We start from the raw sequence: 16,305 nt of genomic DNA, 5'->3' as shown, positions 1-16,305 counted from the left end.
TGTGTCACAGCTTTTCTCACAAGAACAAAAACACATCTTTATTCAAATTGCATATATTATGATGACATTACAAAGTTGCGTTACCCTTTTTAGTTGCTGTTGACAGTATCTCTTGAAGCTCAAAGGCATCAATCTCCAGGTCCTGCAACAGGAAATTGTAGAAAAATGAGGTGATCAAATTTTGCTTCTTTCCCATTTTCGAAAATTCCTTACAATTGAATCCCGCAACTGACGGTAAAAGGCTTTTAATGTGAGTTAAGAGGTGCACTGAATATTCCATTCTTTTATCCTTCGTGACTTTAGGGCCATAAATTTTTGTGGTAAATTTGGCTTATACAGAACAAGAACATCCTATTGGCCACTTTCAGGTTGCGCGTGCGACGGGGTCGAGAGCCTTGTTGATTTGCATCGTGGGACTGTTTTGGGAGACGCATTTGTGGAGCAAGTACTCAAGTTTCAAGAAAGCGATATATCAGGAGCTGAGCTTTCTAAACAACCAGAATATTGTACAATGGCAATTTCAAAACGATGGCTCGCTTGGCAATGTGCAAATTGTCCGGAAAACGAAAAGATTCGATCAACAGGTCAGTGAGATCAACGTACATTTGACGTTTACTCACTGACAACATAAGTTATAAAGATTAACCCGAAGTTAATTGTTATACGACAAGAATATATGAAAGCCTTTTTGCTTTGCAGAGCAAACGACTGGTTTGGTTTAGCTCGTCCCCAAAACAGTCCCACAATGCAATTCAATAAGACGCTCGACCCTCCCACGCAACCTCAAAGTGGTCAATGCTTGATATTCTTTGTTATTATATGGCTCTGTCTCACAAGGACTGGGAACTACCAAGTTCACGAATTTGATTGGCTGAAATCGATATTGACCGCGGTCTAGATTTTCCCATCTAGATCGACATCTGCAAGTGCAACGTTGGAGTCCCTTGACAAAGAAGCTGGTGCCATGTTGCTGTTTCATACTAATAGACTCTGAGTAGGATACAAATGTGCGTTTTTCGCATTCCGTGTCCAGCCACACGTTTCGACAAGAATTCACCGTTGTGAGATGCGTTCGAGTGACTCTAAAAGTTTGTCAGTGACACCCTGGGGATTGAACTATTTCCTCAAAAATTATACTGGCTCAATTAAATCATGATAACAAAAGGTGCTACAAAAAGAAACTGGCAAAACAGGAACATTCTACTTACAACTCCGGCCAGCTTTCTGAACAGTTGTTTAAAAGATGAATCCATGGCCTCATCATCTTCCTTAGATTTGGATCCATACTGAAAATAAATTTCATTTTTAGTTTCTTTATAAAATAATGTGACAAATGTGACATGCAGCTTGTAGAATGGCTCAATGAGCGTATAAATATCAACAGAAATAATGAAGCCTAATCTTAAACAAGCTGTATCCATATCTCACGAAACAAGGGATTTCAAACAGTTCCATGGTATGCACAAATTTAGAAAGATGTTGGCCGTGTATTACCTAAAACTCAACAGAAATATTGGTTGGAGTGACTATCCTATCTTACATGTAATTGTCATATTGTAACACATCTGGGGCTGGTTGCCTAGGGGTTCTGATACGTCTTAATCGACGGTTAGCGCTAACCAGGCTTCGAGCAACCGCCGATAATTATAATAATAAAAATTATTATTATTATTATCATCATCATCATCATCATCATCATCATTATTATACATTGAAGTTACTATCTCTTTTCTGATTGGCCGAAAGCGTACAGTGAATTTTCGAAATCAGCGCCTGTGACGCCATCTAGCTGCAGATTATGCAATAACCATGTCAAGGACACTCAAGATCACGGGTAATCATGACATGTATAACCGCGATGCACGATTTGTAAGGGTAATCATGCCAAGTTTGCTTGCTTTGTGTTGCTTGCCGTCAGTGAAGAAGCAAAAACATGACTTCCAGGTTTGTTTTCTTCAGTGAGACTTACTTATCGCTATTTACGATCTCAACCAGCTTTAGTTCAATTTTTCACATATTGTCGAATGCTGAAAATTTCTTGTCAATCAAATTATGTGCCACTGATTTGTATATTTTTACTCGTTTGGCAATAAATTAAAAGTTCCACTCACTGTCATGACCATTTTTTTTCATTCAATGCACAATAAAACAATAATTATAAGCTTCGGTTTTTGTGATATCCAGTATAATCAAGGTCTCGGTAAGGGTTATCAGCCTCAGCCTTCAACTTCGGCTGATAACTCCTACCTCGACTTGATTATTCTGGATATCACAAAAACCGAATCTAATTGTTTAAAATCACACTGCAATGACACTAGTAACTCTGCATCAAACTGACCCAAACATGCACACCAAACACGCCCATTTTTTGAGAGAACATTGGAAAAGCAGTAATTTAAAACACCCAAAGGAAAATAAATTTTTCTGAAATCCACCCTTAGGAGTCCAGTTACCAATTCTGATCACTGTAGCGAAGTATTGAGGCATTTTTGAAATGACCTTTAAAATGACCATTATTTTTATGTAAAGGAGAGCAAGGCTGGCACAGTGTTGAGAGCACTTGCCTCCCATCAATGTGACCCGGGCTCGATTCCAAGATTCGGCGTCATGTGGGTGGAGTTCATTGGTTCTCCAGGTACTACGGATTTCCGCTATCCTTAAACACCAACAATAAAGTTCATCATTTGGAGTTCAACCAAATAATGGGGTCCTCTAATTTAAAACAGAGATGTGATGTCGATTCAACTTACATTAATACAAAAAGTGATGGACACGTGGAGGGCACAGCAATAAAACATGCAAGCAAGGGGTGTGGAAAACCCAGCGTGACAATGCAACAGCAGTCACGCTGTCCCTTGACTTGTGAACTTGAATGGAATATGTTTTGTTTGCCGTCATTGATTAGCTGTTTTCTTGATTTTCTAGTGATTGCTTTATTTTGATAGCTCCAAACTGTATTTAGGAATTTTGACTTCGCTCTTTTATTCGCATGCAGAGAATTTTCGAGAACAATCTAGAAACCAAAAATAAGATCACATTTCAAAATATAGGATCTGTGCATTTCCAGTACACATTTTAGAGATTTTAGAGGGAAAGCTTTTGTTGTGATCAAGAAAAAATCTATTAAATATACTGTAAGTTCGCGTTTTAAACTGTGAGTCTTCCGTGTCACTGGGAAAACCAACAGGCCGTACTCAGGATAGGCCCTCAGTCGTTTTTGCACGGACCTCTAGCTGCGCTCGGTCCGTACTGCCACAACCTTGGGCCAATGTAGGGATTAATGAACAAAAGCAAAGGCATCTGCACGCCCTGCATATGCGTTTTACATTTTGATAATTAAAATTTCTTTGCCGTCCTCGTCCTGACATCATGGAGTATTTCTGCACACACTTGGATGGGATACCAGTCCATCGAAGGGTTACCCACCAGCATTAGATTCACCGGTAAGGAAGAGAGGCACTGTGAGGGTAAAGTGTCTTGCCCAACAGCACAACAAAATGTCTGTGGCGAGGACCCGAACACGCATGGAGGATTTTGACCCAACATCTTGCCTGTCATACATGGTAGGTCTCGTTTTTTTGCATGGTTATTCCACTGTCAAGATATTTCTTAGCACTCTTATGAGAACTTACTCTAGAATGGCGTTCCTCTCTGGAATAGATGTTTGTCTTGACATCAACTTTGCTGCATAAAGAAGAAACCAGAAAATTAAAATTTCTATTTTTTTTTTCAATCATGAAAGCACAAGAACTGTTATGAAAATAGCTTGAACTAATTTTTTGTACAAATTAATGTACATCTGATCTCATAACCAGGAATGACTACCATGGATTGCAAGATGCCTTTAACAATATAGCCTGTTCCAGACTCTTAGCGGGTCGGGACATGTGAAATTGTGGCGAAGGCGAGGAAATGTCGAGCGAAGACTGGGGTAGTTACTCAACTTTTTCTTGCCCTCGCCACTATTTCGCTTGTCCCAACCCACTGAGAGACTGGAACAGGCCATCAACAATATTGACACTACCCAGATATTATGTTCATTGTGTAGCCATTAAAAGAACCAAACCCTTTCCTCAGTAATATAATCAGTCCATTCAACTCATGAACAAAATCACTCTGAAAACATCTAAACTAAATCACTAAAGCAACCCGAATTTCTGCATTTCAAGGACATTCAGCAACATTTATTACACAAATGTCATGCTGATAGTATTAGTTCTGTTCTCTGTTATTTGTTAGTTAAGTCAATAAGACATTTGCAAACACTTGCATCATCATATCTTTATTTACCCTTGGATTTTAGAGAACCTTGATATAGCTAGTATCCCCGAGTATATTTACCATCCCAACCACGATACACCACAGAGGACAGACCACAAAACCGAGAACTCCATGTCCTACTTTTTGCAAATAGTGTGTGGGCTCTTTTACGTCCCACAGGATTATGAATATTGAAGGTTGTGAGACAGAGCCTACGGTTTATCGTCCTTATCCAAGAAGACTAGAGAGTCTAACCATTTGAAAATGTCATTACAAAGGCAGCACTTTCTCCTCAGTTATTTAGAGACCCTGAGCATTGGTCCGGCCGGAGTAGAACTCACAACCTCCCACATCCATGGCACTCAAACAACTGATCCACCATTGCATGGTAGATACAGATACATGTACAACAAATTAAATACAAAATCAAGGCTCCCCTATCTCTTAAAACCCTTTCACCCCCAAGATCTAAAAGTTCACCATCCAAACGAATAGTACAGATTCCTTTGCTGGCTGGTCTTGAGAATTTGGTGTACACATTATATCAAGTAATATCCCCTAGCAGATGATGTTTTTCATCCTCAATACTTGTATACCTGACAGCTGACATTATGTTGGCATTGTTAAGAGAATTTACATTCTGGCCACCCCCGGGAGTCTAGGGTTAATTATATTACAAATTCCTTACCCTGTGGTCACAGGTTTTTCTGTGAAGATACGTAAAAGAAAGTCTCCCTGGTGATGAGGTTCAAATGTGGTTGGAATAATCAGGTACGAGCCAGGGTCCAGCAGGAAACGGCCAGTAACTTCGCGACTGTTAATGAACACTGGCGAACGAGCCGTGGAGGCATGATAAGCAAAGAAGTCTCTGTCAGCCCTACCTCCTTTCAAATCCTCATCAGTGATCTAGAGACAAATATTATGCCTGTTTTCATACACTGCATAAAAACTAAAATTTAAATGACCATGAAAAATTATTATTGACCCTTGGACTAAAAGCGTCAGAGGAGAATGCATTCTAGTCGTGTCAGGTCGTATTCCGTCACCATTTTCAAGAAAAATATTGATGAAAAAATTGAAGGAACGCATCCAGGATGAGTCATGATAAAAACTTGAATGGACGTTGTCTGGCCAAAAATTTCAAGCTTTCAACCACTAGAACTGTGGTCTTCAACAGGCAAAAAGATGAGTAAAGTAAAAATTCGGCTGTTGCCCCAAAAGAGTGGAAACGCTATGTCGTCGATGATAGCTTTTGCATTTAAAGAAAGATGAAATCCCAGCCTTCCATAACATACTCAACAGTTTGGATCCTCACATTATGAGAACAATAGCCAAATTTCATTTCTTGACAGTTAAGTATCTCGCCATAATAACACCATCTATGTCGATGTTTACAGGAAACCAACACACACCGACAGATACTTAGATTTTAACTCCCACCACGACATTAAACAAAAGGAAAGCACCACGATAACCCTTTTAAACAGAGCTTTTGAACCTCCCTAACACCACAGAAGGAAGAAATAGAGAACTTGACAAAGTTTATTCAGCCTTACAGTCCAATGGCTATCCTAAATTTATTCACAATATCGAAAGAAGAGCCCGGGTCTTCCATGATTCCTTGGCCCGAAGACTTAGTTGGTATGTTTTTCAAATTAGTGGAACCGCTCAGGCCATACAACTCCTCTGCATCCCTTCCGTACATCAAAGGTGTCACCGAGCCCTAAACAAGTCTGTGTAAAAAAACATGATATTAACGTTGTTAACCGGCCATTAAAACACTCCAACAAGAATTTCCGATTCCCAAGGCATGACCCCCATTTAGCTTCAAAACTTAATGTTGTCTACAAAATTCCCGTGGCAGTTGCTCTTGGAATTACATTGGGCAGATGTAGGCAGATGTAGGCAGATCCTTTGCCACGAGGAAAAAAGAACATAAATTATTAGGAACGTGAAGACAGCGACCAAAGGCTCCAGAATTGCCAATCATGCTTGGTCTCAAAACCACGTCATTGACTTCAACAATGCGTCGATCAATGACAAAGGAAATTTCCGCATTAGGAAATTTCTAGAATCTTGGCACACCTCTATCACGCTTAACGTGGACAATAACTCTTGCTCACTTCCAAGACAATACCGCATACTTTTTTAACAAAAATTCTTAATCACCTTTTTTATCCCTGATTTCAATCTATTGTTAACATTTTTATCTCACAACATATTCTCCAAATTTTTACTTCATTCATATTTTTGCCTGTTGAAGACCACAGTTCTAGTGGCTAACAGCTTGCAATTTTTAACATTCTTGGCCAGAGAATGTCCATTCAAGTTTTTATCAAAAATATTAATAATTAGCAACAATATAACAGTGAAAATACCTACAGTGTGATACCTTCATTATTGAATAAACACTAGAAAAGTGTACAAAATGATTCTCCCCAAAATATACAGCTACTTTCAAATGCCTCGTTGATGACAACACAGGAATCAAATGCACCTGACTAATCATTTCAAGATTAATGATAGTTAATATATTAGGTAAAAAAGAATTTGAAAATGGAACTTCTACTAAGATTTCAAGCTGTTATTGCTGGGTAAATCAAATTTGAAGGTGTAGAGCTGAGCAGTGAAAAAGCAAGCTGCTTGGGTAGTTTGTACAAGTATGCAAATCGACAGGAGTACGTTTCTACTAGTACAGTTCTTCGAAAAATTCCTTGCACCAACTTAATTTAAAACTAAAAATCACTCAAATTACTTTGTAGATAGAGAAGCCAATAGTTAACATGGGTTTTCCTTCCTCTGCTTTCAATTTGCGACGATTTGTCTGCATAAGTGCCACTGTTAAGGAGCATTTGTCATCTGCGTCATCATCTGCATCTTCCAAATCAATCCTGCATGGGGGATAAAGACTGGTTTATTATCGTGTATGCATGTATATTTAACAATTATTCCATGAGCGCGCATTGGATATGAGATGGTAAATAGCCAACGAGGCGCGTAGCGCCGAGTTGGCTATAACCACTCTCATATCCAACAAGCGCGAATGGAATAATTGTTTTATTAAATTCCTTAAACTCCAAAAGTTTGGAAGTAAGAAATACAAGCGAAAAAAGAGAGAAAATCCTAGCGAAATTGAAAAAAGTTGATGAAGATGCGATGTTGTGTAATACCTCGTGGTCAGACAGACGCAGGCTCATCACAAAAACATTTCTTACCTTTTCGCGTATCTCTAAGCTTCGAAAGTGATCCAAACTTTTCACAAAAACGTTTTTCCTTTGCTTTATACCGAAAGAATTTTCGCTTTCTGGCGTAAACTTTTTTAGTTTAGCAACGCTAAGCGCAATCATTTACCATATAAGGTCAAACTAAGGTATATGAGCTGATAACCGAGATTGAGTGAACCAATCAGAGCATTATCCGAGGTCGAGAATTTAATAAAATTACATATACCATTGATGCAATTTTCGTAATTCTGCAGAATCAGACGCTTTAGAAGCGCGAAACTGCGTTTTGGCTTCCATCAATCAAATTTCTGAACATACATGTATATACACATAGCCAAGAAGATCAACTCCACCCCTGGTATGCATAGCTGGTGGTATTGTTGGCACAGAGAATGGAGCGGGGCACTGTGAAATACCGCCTACCTGAAAACGAATGCTGCCCACTTTGAATCCAATTAAGAACAGCCAATCAGACTAAAGTTTTAATATTTGGGAAAAAAACTGAATATTTAAGTAAATCCGCGAACGATTGCTGTAGATTATGTGCATGTAATGTGAAAATACATGTATTGCAATTTAGGGGTTACATGTATTAAAAAAAACATCCTTTTATCGACTAAAACCTTGCTTAAATCATTATCAAGGGAGATAAGGAATGAATCGCCGATCGAAGATGCACATGAGGGAATCATCACACCTTAAGCCAAGAATTCTCAAGCAGAATGTCAAATTTGCATCTAATTAAACTACTCAAGTAAATGTTCTGATCGTTAAACCAAGTTCCAGCGTTCCACCGTTTGACGAGAAAACTAAATCAATGTGATCTGAATGTCTCGAAAGAATTGGAAAACTAAAGTCTTGCAGAACCCAAATGTATGAAGCTACCTCGCAGACCCTTTATGCTTTGCCTCTGATTCTTTATTAAAGAGCCCAGACGATCTTGCAGCATATTCCAACAACATCTTAGTTCACAAAGCTGAGATTTGGTGTCCATTATGGATATCGTCCCCCAAAGGAGCCTGTAATGTTTTAGACTCATAAGACAGTATTAAATTGAAGGCAAAACAATCCCAAGGAACATTTTTGGTGACAATATTTATTCTTTTGCCAAGGTGAAGATCATGTATATCAAGCTTTTACCACAACCAGCCGGTAGAATAACCAGAACATCTTTGCCGGAAAGCAACTCCATCGCAGCAGTCTTAAGATTAGATAAGCAAGGGCTTTTGATATACTTTCTACCATGGTCAACATACGTTACTTATTTTCCTTCACAGAAGGGGCAAACTTGACCAAGGTCTCAAGTATTTTGGTTTATGTGCTCTTGTTATCAGAAATCTCTGTCTGGTCAGTGACCAAGATATTAAAAAAAACCCAAGTTTTTGGGCAGACGGTATTTCACAGTGCCCACACTCAGTCTGGCTACTGCACCCCCTGAAAGTGAATAGGAGTTTTTGTTTAGTTCTCAGCTTGAATACCATTATGACATATTTTTAGAGGTTTTTCAGTAAAAAAGCTTCAAACAGATTCCATCACTTTACATTTGCCTCAAGTTCAAATGTACAAATAAACTGTGGGAACCAAAGATTGCTGATTTTCGTATCCATGGTTTCGGGTCAACTCTTGGTTTGGCGTCAAAATTACAGTGTAGTTTCACTGATAGAAGCCAAAACGCAGTTTGGCTCTTTGGCACTTGAAGATGAGATTCTGCAGAAGTATGAAAATTGCAGTAAAACTGGGCCTAATGCATTAAAAATTTTTCTTTGTTCTTTTAAAAGAGAAGGACAATCTACCCATTATCTGTAAAACAAGTCATAGAACCTTGGCCAGAAGTTGACTTCAAACTTAAACTAGGAATAGATTTCTTCTCATAGCAGCTTTGTTTGTGGTGTCATACATAATTAAACTGTAGTTATGATGCTGAAGAAAGAGCTTTGAAGAAACTGCAAACGCAACACACAAGATAAACTGGGGTCCTTGGTCTCTCGCACTTTTGGATGCTGTCTTTAGTTAAAAATTAAAGACAAGCAGGTAATTTAGATTAGAGTGGTGCAAAATACCTGAACTGAGGATTTGTGGCAAAGCTGTTTAAAAAGTTGCGGCATCCTCCAGCAGATGAACCTCTTATCCATCCACCTATCTCAGATCGTCCTTCCCAGTTATTAGCCTGGCCACCCCCAGTTCTGGCACTGTCAGGTCCCAAGTGACAAATTTCCAACTTATCAAAGTACTTGAAAAAATCTTCAAAGGACATCCTGAAGAAGGAAGAACATGGCAAAAAGCTATGATAGTCAACCCTGAAACAACATTGACTGTTTCACGAGTACAAAATGCCTTTTGTACCCTGTTGTTATTTCAGTTGAGTTTTCTAAGAATATGAAAAACTTACCAAAACTCTCCATCATCAGCAAAACTGAGATTCAAGTCTTCCTTCTCCTGCTGAGAGAGTTGTCTCCACTCTCTGGACCTAAAGGAATGTGTTTGAGAAGAAAAACCAATATTATTGCTGATGAACATGTTAGCAATTTACATGTAACTGTTTGTCAAAGACCTGAAGGTTAATAGTGACTAAAATTAATGTAAAGGGGCTGTGTCACAGCAGTCTAGTTTATTCAGGGTCAGACAAAATCCCAAGGGAAAGATGTAATTTCATGTTACTAGCCCAAGTGTTTGAGGAGTATAACCCAAAATAGTTTTAGAGTGAATTCATAACCCCTGAACAATTCACCTATAAAAAGTCATGTGCATGTGCTTTAAAACTGATAAAACACTCCTCATCAGAATTCTTTATATAAAGCATACACTAACAAGATATAGCTTGTTTTTCTTGTATGCTAATGTTTTCTCAAAATTGAAACCTTTGTTCGGTCTCCAGAGGGTCAAGGTTTTTGTGGGATGGTTTTGAAGCAGATACAAAAACACACAGTATGTGTGGGTCCAAAAACACTTGGCTACACCTCGAAACCTGACAATACCCTCCCAAAAATTTGTAAAATTCATTACTAATCCATAAGGGTGAGAGCCAACAGAAATGCACTATTCAGGTCACATGTATAGGTGTGTAAATCACAATAAATTCCAACTGTCAGAAAGCATGGGGAGGGTTTGAAAAGGTAGCAGGGAAAAGCTTAGGTTGATGAATGAATTAATACAATAAAAATATTATTACATCAATGATATACTGCCACAGCTCTTGAGAGCACTTTGCTACATGCATGCTTTTGTAACTTAGATATTCAGCAATACTACTAAAAAGTACTCATTTCACAAGTAGTTTACAATATCATTTGCGGCATGTTGTATGGGCCGCTGCAATCTCTTGCCTTCAAGTCGAGATTGTAAAAGCCTGTAAAACACTGCCACTCATGTTGTGAACATTACTTAAACGCAAACATCCATGGCATGCTGCATGTGGTCAAAAAACTGTTCACTTTTTGAAGATCACAAGTCAAAAATAACCAAAAACAACCAAAAGCCTACTGTGTGGTAATATTTTATTCTAACACTGTTACACGTAAAGTAAACAAATTTGTCGCATTATTCGGAATAGCAAGGGAAAAAATATTCACTGAAAATGCTTTCAATACAGAAAAGGAAAATGTCCTAAAATCGAGGAGAAACTTAAAGAGTCATTCAACGTTAGTCTTTCACTTTTGCTCTCGAACTAACTACTAAACAGTTATGTTCAAAGTTTGCATTAAAAAAAGCAACCAACAACGCCACACTTGTGTTCAATTGATAACCCTCCGGCAACCCATGATACTAAACATCGTTCTACTAGCCGCAGGCTACTGGACAGCCTTTATGTCGCACCCTGTTATTTTGAGTAATTTTACCAACAACTCACCGCTACTCACTATGCAATTTAATGTTAACCCAAAATCAATTGAAAGCTTTTTAAGTGCCAAAAAACCACTGTCAATAGTACAAAATTTCAGTTACAAATAAAATTAAAATGGAGAAATTCTATTCCTATTCTGACTGGATTGCCATACATGTATGTGGCAACCCAGTAATAAAAGCAATAAACTTTGAAAAAACTGTCAGGCTGAATAGTTTTCAGAAACTGCAATTGCAATCTATTTAATCTCCTTCAGTTTTGCCCATCCTTGCCTCGTTAATGTATTAATTTTGTTGTTTTATTCACATCCTCCTTCAATATTTTAAGTACCGGTAGTGTTACGTGCAGGAATAACCAAGATGTCTGCAAACACACTGCAAACAAGGCATAATTGAAAAGAACTCCTAAGTATGATATAAGCCACGCAACAAAAGTGTGACAACCAGCAGTTACCCTTTTACACTATTATTTAATTAGTTTTACACTGTTACAATTATACTTCGGTTAAAGACTAAGTTAAGCACTTCATAAAGCAATGCGGGCTTACTGTCTTTCATGGCCTTTCAAGCATTAATCTTGATTAACTTTTAAGTCCAAGTTCCACTGACTGTAGACAACAATTCTTGACCTTCCTGATTCACTAGATTCTTTGTGTACACAAACTCTCACAAAGGACTTCATAATAAACTCTGAACTCTTTATCTTTGGATGGGCAGCGGTCAGCGGTCATCATGGCAGGAAGAAGCAAAATTTTTAGTTCGCCTATACTTTGGTTTCTTTTTGGCTTTTCTCTGTACATATTGGCATGTTCAAGTGGCAAAGATGCACACATCGGATTAAATATGCGCCTCGTCAAAGTAAACAAGCAAAGCTGGGATAATCATTGGTTTTTGAAACCGATATCATCCATTTTGTATCGACTCAATATCCGCCATATTGGATCCGTGTGGAAAGCTCAAGTCAGATTCAGGAATTCGAGAGTCAACTACTACAGCAACTCCGATGCAAGCTTCAACCTTGAATATTTACAATTATGCGGCGACATATGTCCTAACCCGGGGCCTGCTTCCCCTCTGTTTGATGCACTTCACGTGGTGAGAGACAATGGAAAGCAAGGAGTATCCATCGGTCACTCGAACGTGCGAGGCCTCCGTAAGAACCTCCCCGAAGTGAAAATACTTTTACAGCATACCAACCTGGATATCCTAACCATTTCTGAAACGCATCTGACACAAGATATAAGCGATAACGAAGTAAGCATCGATGGATACCGAATTCTGAGAAGAGATAGGTCACACAAAGTAGGAGGCGGAGTCGCTATTTACTTTAACATTAGCCTAGATTGTGTACATATATCCAAATATGACAACGACAGCATTGAAGCTCTCTGGATTGAATTGAAAGCTCACTCGCAAAGATTACTTGTGGGTTGTGTATATAGACCTCCTGACGTTACATCTTTCTTTGATGAATTCAACCAAGTATTGAGTACAATTTGGATGTCTCGCAGGAATGTTGTGATCGCTGGTGACTTCAATTCAGATCAGCTTGCTACTAATGGAAATGGTGCGAAATTCAAACGCATCTTACAATCTTATAACTTTTGTAACATCATAAAAGCACCCACAAGAACCTCAGCACATTCTAACACTTTGATCGATCTGATTTTGACTATCAATACCTCAAAGGTCTCAAAGTCTGATGTGATTGAGTATTGCATAGCTGATCACAAATTCATCTACGTTATCTACAAGCTGAAGATCAGGAATCCAAAGCCTTTTATTAAATATGTCCACAATTTCAAGAATGTGTTGGAAAACCCGAAAGACTTCAAACATGACCTGGAAAGTGCTCCTTGGTGGGTCTGTTCCACCTTTGAGGACCTGGATGACATCACTTGGGCTTGGAATTGCATGTATAATGTTATTGCAAGCAGTCACATTCCCTTACGTAAAGCCAAGGTTAGAAAAAATTCACTACCTTGGATGAACAGTGAGATCCGGAAAGAGATGAATAAGAGATATAAACTTTTGAAAGCCTGTGATGGCACACCCGCTACTAATAAACTCTGGGTTGATTACAAATCCTCTAGGAACAAAGTATCTAAGATGCTACGACGTGCTGAAGCTCAATATTGGAAAAAGAAATTTACAGAGACCAAGGACTCAAAATCTTTCTGGAAAACTGTGAACGAGGCCACTGGAAAACCTAAGAATAAACATATTGGCCCCCTCAGAGATGCTAACAATAAGGAAATCACAAATGACTACGAGAAAGCTGAACTGATTAACTCTTACTTCATAAATATTGGCAAGGAACTAGCTGAAAAATTCCCCGAAGCTGATGAACCCCATCAATTCATGTACAGAGTTACCCCCACTGTGCAGGTCTTGGAGGTCAACATCAACAAACTCAAAACTGATATCAAGACAATTAAAATTAACAAAGCATCTGGTCCTGATGGCATCTCTTCTCGTAGCTTAGCTATTGCAGGAACATCCGCCTTAGAGGGCATTGTAACTGTTTTCAAGAGCAGCATGACTCAGTCCAGATTCCCTAACACATGGAAGATTGCAAAAGTTAATGCAATCTTTAAAAAAGGAAACCCAGCAGATGTTTCAAATTATAGGCCAATATCACTTTTAAGTATCCCCAGCAAGCTGCTCGAAAGCCAGATCTGCAACATAATTGATACCCATCTGAACAGCTGTGGCATAAAAAGCTGTAAACAGTGGGGGTTTAGCAAGGGACTATCGACTGAAGGAATGCTTATCTCTATGACTGAAGGATGGAAGACAGCAATTGACAATGGTCTGACAGTTGGAGCAGTCTTCATAGATTTCCAAAAAGCTTTTGACACTGTCCCCCATTATATTTTATCGCATAAATTACACGCCATTGGAATATCAGGATCTCTTCATGAATGGCTAATGAGCTATCTTACTGATAGATGTCAATTTGCTGAAGTTAATAATTGCAGGTCTGTCACTGACTATGTACGATATGGAGTCCCTCAAGGCTCGCTTCTTGGCCCCCGGCTCTACACCATATATGTTAATGATCTCCCTGACCACATCGACTCGGGAGATCTATACATGTATGCAGATGACACTACAGTCTACTGTATTGGACCAAATGTTGACCAGGTTATGTTGTCACTAAATAAAACATTGGAGCAAGTTCTCCTGTGGAGCATTAAGAATCAGCTAACCATCCACCCAATTAAAACTGAAGCAATGATACTAAGTAAAACCTCTTTTGTTGGGCCTATACCTCCCCTCCACTTTAACACTGGCCATATCGACCTGGTTAACTACACCACTTGCCTTGGAGTTAAAATTGACAATAAGCTGACATGGTCTGTGCACATTGACTCAGTGAAGAAATCTTTTACGCAGAAGGTTGGAGCGTTGAAGAGAATGAGAATCCTTCCGAAGAAGGTTCTCGAGGAAATATACTTTAAAACAATTATCCCCAGTGTAACGTATGGAATTTCGGTATGGGGAAATTGTTCTCCTTCCGCACTGAACTCTCTAAACCATATTCATGCAAGAGCAGCTCGTATTGTGAATAACCTCGACTCAACGATGGCAGATGACACATGTCTCATGAAATCCGACTGTCTGCCCATCTCTTACTTCTATAAAAAATCTGTACTGTTTCTCTTGCACAAAGTATATTTTGGAACAACGACCCAATCGATATGTGAACTGTTTTCTAAAAGAGTTTCTTCTAGATCTTCTCGTGTTCCTAACCAATTTAATGTCATTAGATTTAGATCAGAGACCGGCAGGAACTCCCTACGATACAGAGGTCCTGTTATTTGGAATTTTGTAAATAGATTAGTTAAAGTACCTGAAAGTTTTTATTCTTTTAACCCAATGATTCATTCGCGTGCGCTGTTTTGTTGGGCACGATAACTTGGGAAATTTTCGAGGTTTTGCATTGGAAAGCGAGCGTTAAAAATAAACCATATGCGCAGTAAATGTACACAAGATACTGAGTTCTAGAATTAAGTTCACCTTGAAGAAGAAACAGTGAACTTCCAGATGTAAAAATATTGCTAAAAAGTGATTCAAAACACGTCCTAAGGCTCAACTGAAAATGTAAAGGTAGAATTTTTCGAAGCAGCGCGCGTTAAGCAATCAAGAAAGTTTTTGATCGCTAACTGAACAAAGCGCTGGAAAAATATTTATTATAACTCAAAATATGCCTTATGCAATTTACAGTTAAGTCTAACCACTCAATGGATAAAAATTGTTTGAAATTTATTCCAATCGCTTTGTTTTCTTGCAGGTATAAGTGCAAAAAAAAGGGAAAAAACGCCACTGCCGAACAAAATTTCACCACGTGTTTTCTGCTTGTCAAAATACACAAAACCGCAAGATTAATTTAGTTAATTGATCACTATCATGTTTCATGAGAGAACAAACAAGGTCAAATTGTGTACAAAAATGCTCTTTCGAAAACTTTGACTGAAAGATAACTTACACAACACAAGAAAAACAACAGAGAAAATCGCTGGAAGTTTTCTCGCATTTGCAGAATATAAACGCACGATCGGATTGATTTATTTGTTGAGGATACCGATCTTCCGAGGTATACCGAAGGCGAAAATTCCTTCGATTACAAATTTGGTTTAGGAAAAAAAAAACTTGTTATTTGCAAAAAATCCATCGGTTGATCAATATAAAGCTAAATTCGGGAGCTAATCAATGCCCATTATGACGTTAATTGCTACGAAGGCCTTTAATTCTGCGCGGCTTACTCGATGAAAAAAGGGCAATGCGCTCGGGGATTTTAAGAGTTTTTGACAGGCATACCAACTCGTTTCGTTTACCATTAATTCCCATGGATCATCTCCTATGAAAACTAAGAAAAATATTTAATTCATTACGATTATCTAAAACGAAATAAAGAGCAGTAGCTGCCACGAAATCTGGAATTTGAATATTATCGACCTGATCATTCCAGCGAGCT

At 38.5% G+C, this 16,305-nt stretch overlaps 1 protein-coding gene across 2 annotated transcripts in view; it reads right to left on the bottom strand.

The window, feature by feature from the left end:
- The window catches only part of LOC137980487 (calpain-9-like), a 46,607-nt gene that overhangs the window by 13,045 nt on the left and 17,257 nt on the right, over nucleotides 1-16,305 (bottom strand). For both annotated transcript variants that reach the window (XM_068827945.1, XM_068827946.1), the window contains exons 7-13: nucleotides 9,874-9,951; nucleotides 9,545-9,739; nucleotides 7,016-7,151; nucleotides 4,949-5,166; nucleotides 3,633-3,684; nucleotides 1,209-1,286; nucleotides 85-142 (exon numbers count right to left, since the gene is read on the bottom strand). In XM_068827945.1, coding sequence (XP_068684046.1) covers nucleotides 85-142; nucleotides 1,209-1,286; nucleotides 3,633-3,684; nucleotides 4,949-5,166; nucleotides 7,016-7,151; nucleotides 9,545-9,739; nucleotides 9,874-9,951 — 815 coding nt within the window. The remainder of the gene's footprint in view (nucleotides 1-84; nucleotides 143-1,208; nucleotides 1,287-3,632; nucleotides 3,685-4,948; nucleotides 5,167-7,015; nucleotides 7,152-9,544; nucleotides 9,740-9,873; nucleotides 9,952-16,305) is intronic.

The sequence above is a fragment of the Montipora foliosa genome, chromosome 12, assembly GCF_036669935.1.
Source record: "Montipora foliosa isolate CH-2021 chromosome 12, ASM3666993v2, whole genome shotgun sequence".
Lineage (NCBI taxonomy): Eukaryota > Metazoa > Cnidaria > Anthozoa > Scleractinia > Acroporidae > Montipora > Montipora foliosa.
Note: the sequence above shows the minus strand (reverse complement) of the source record. Positions and strands in the feature narration are given on the sequence as shown.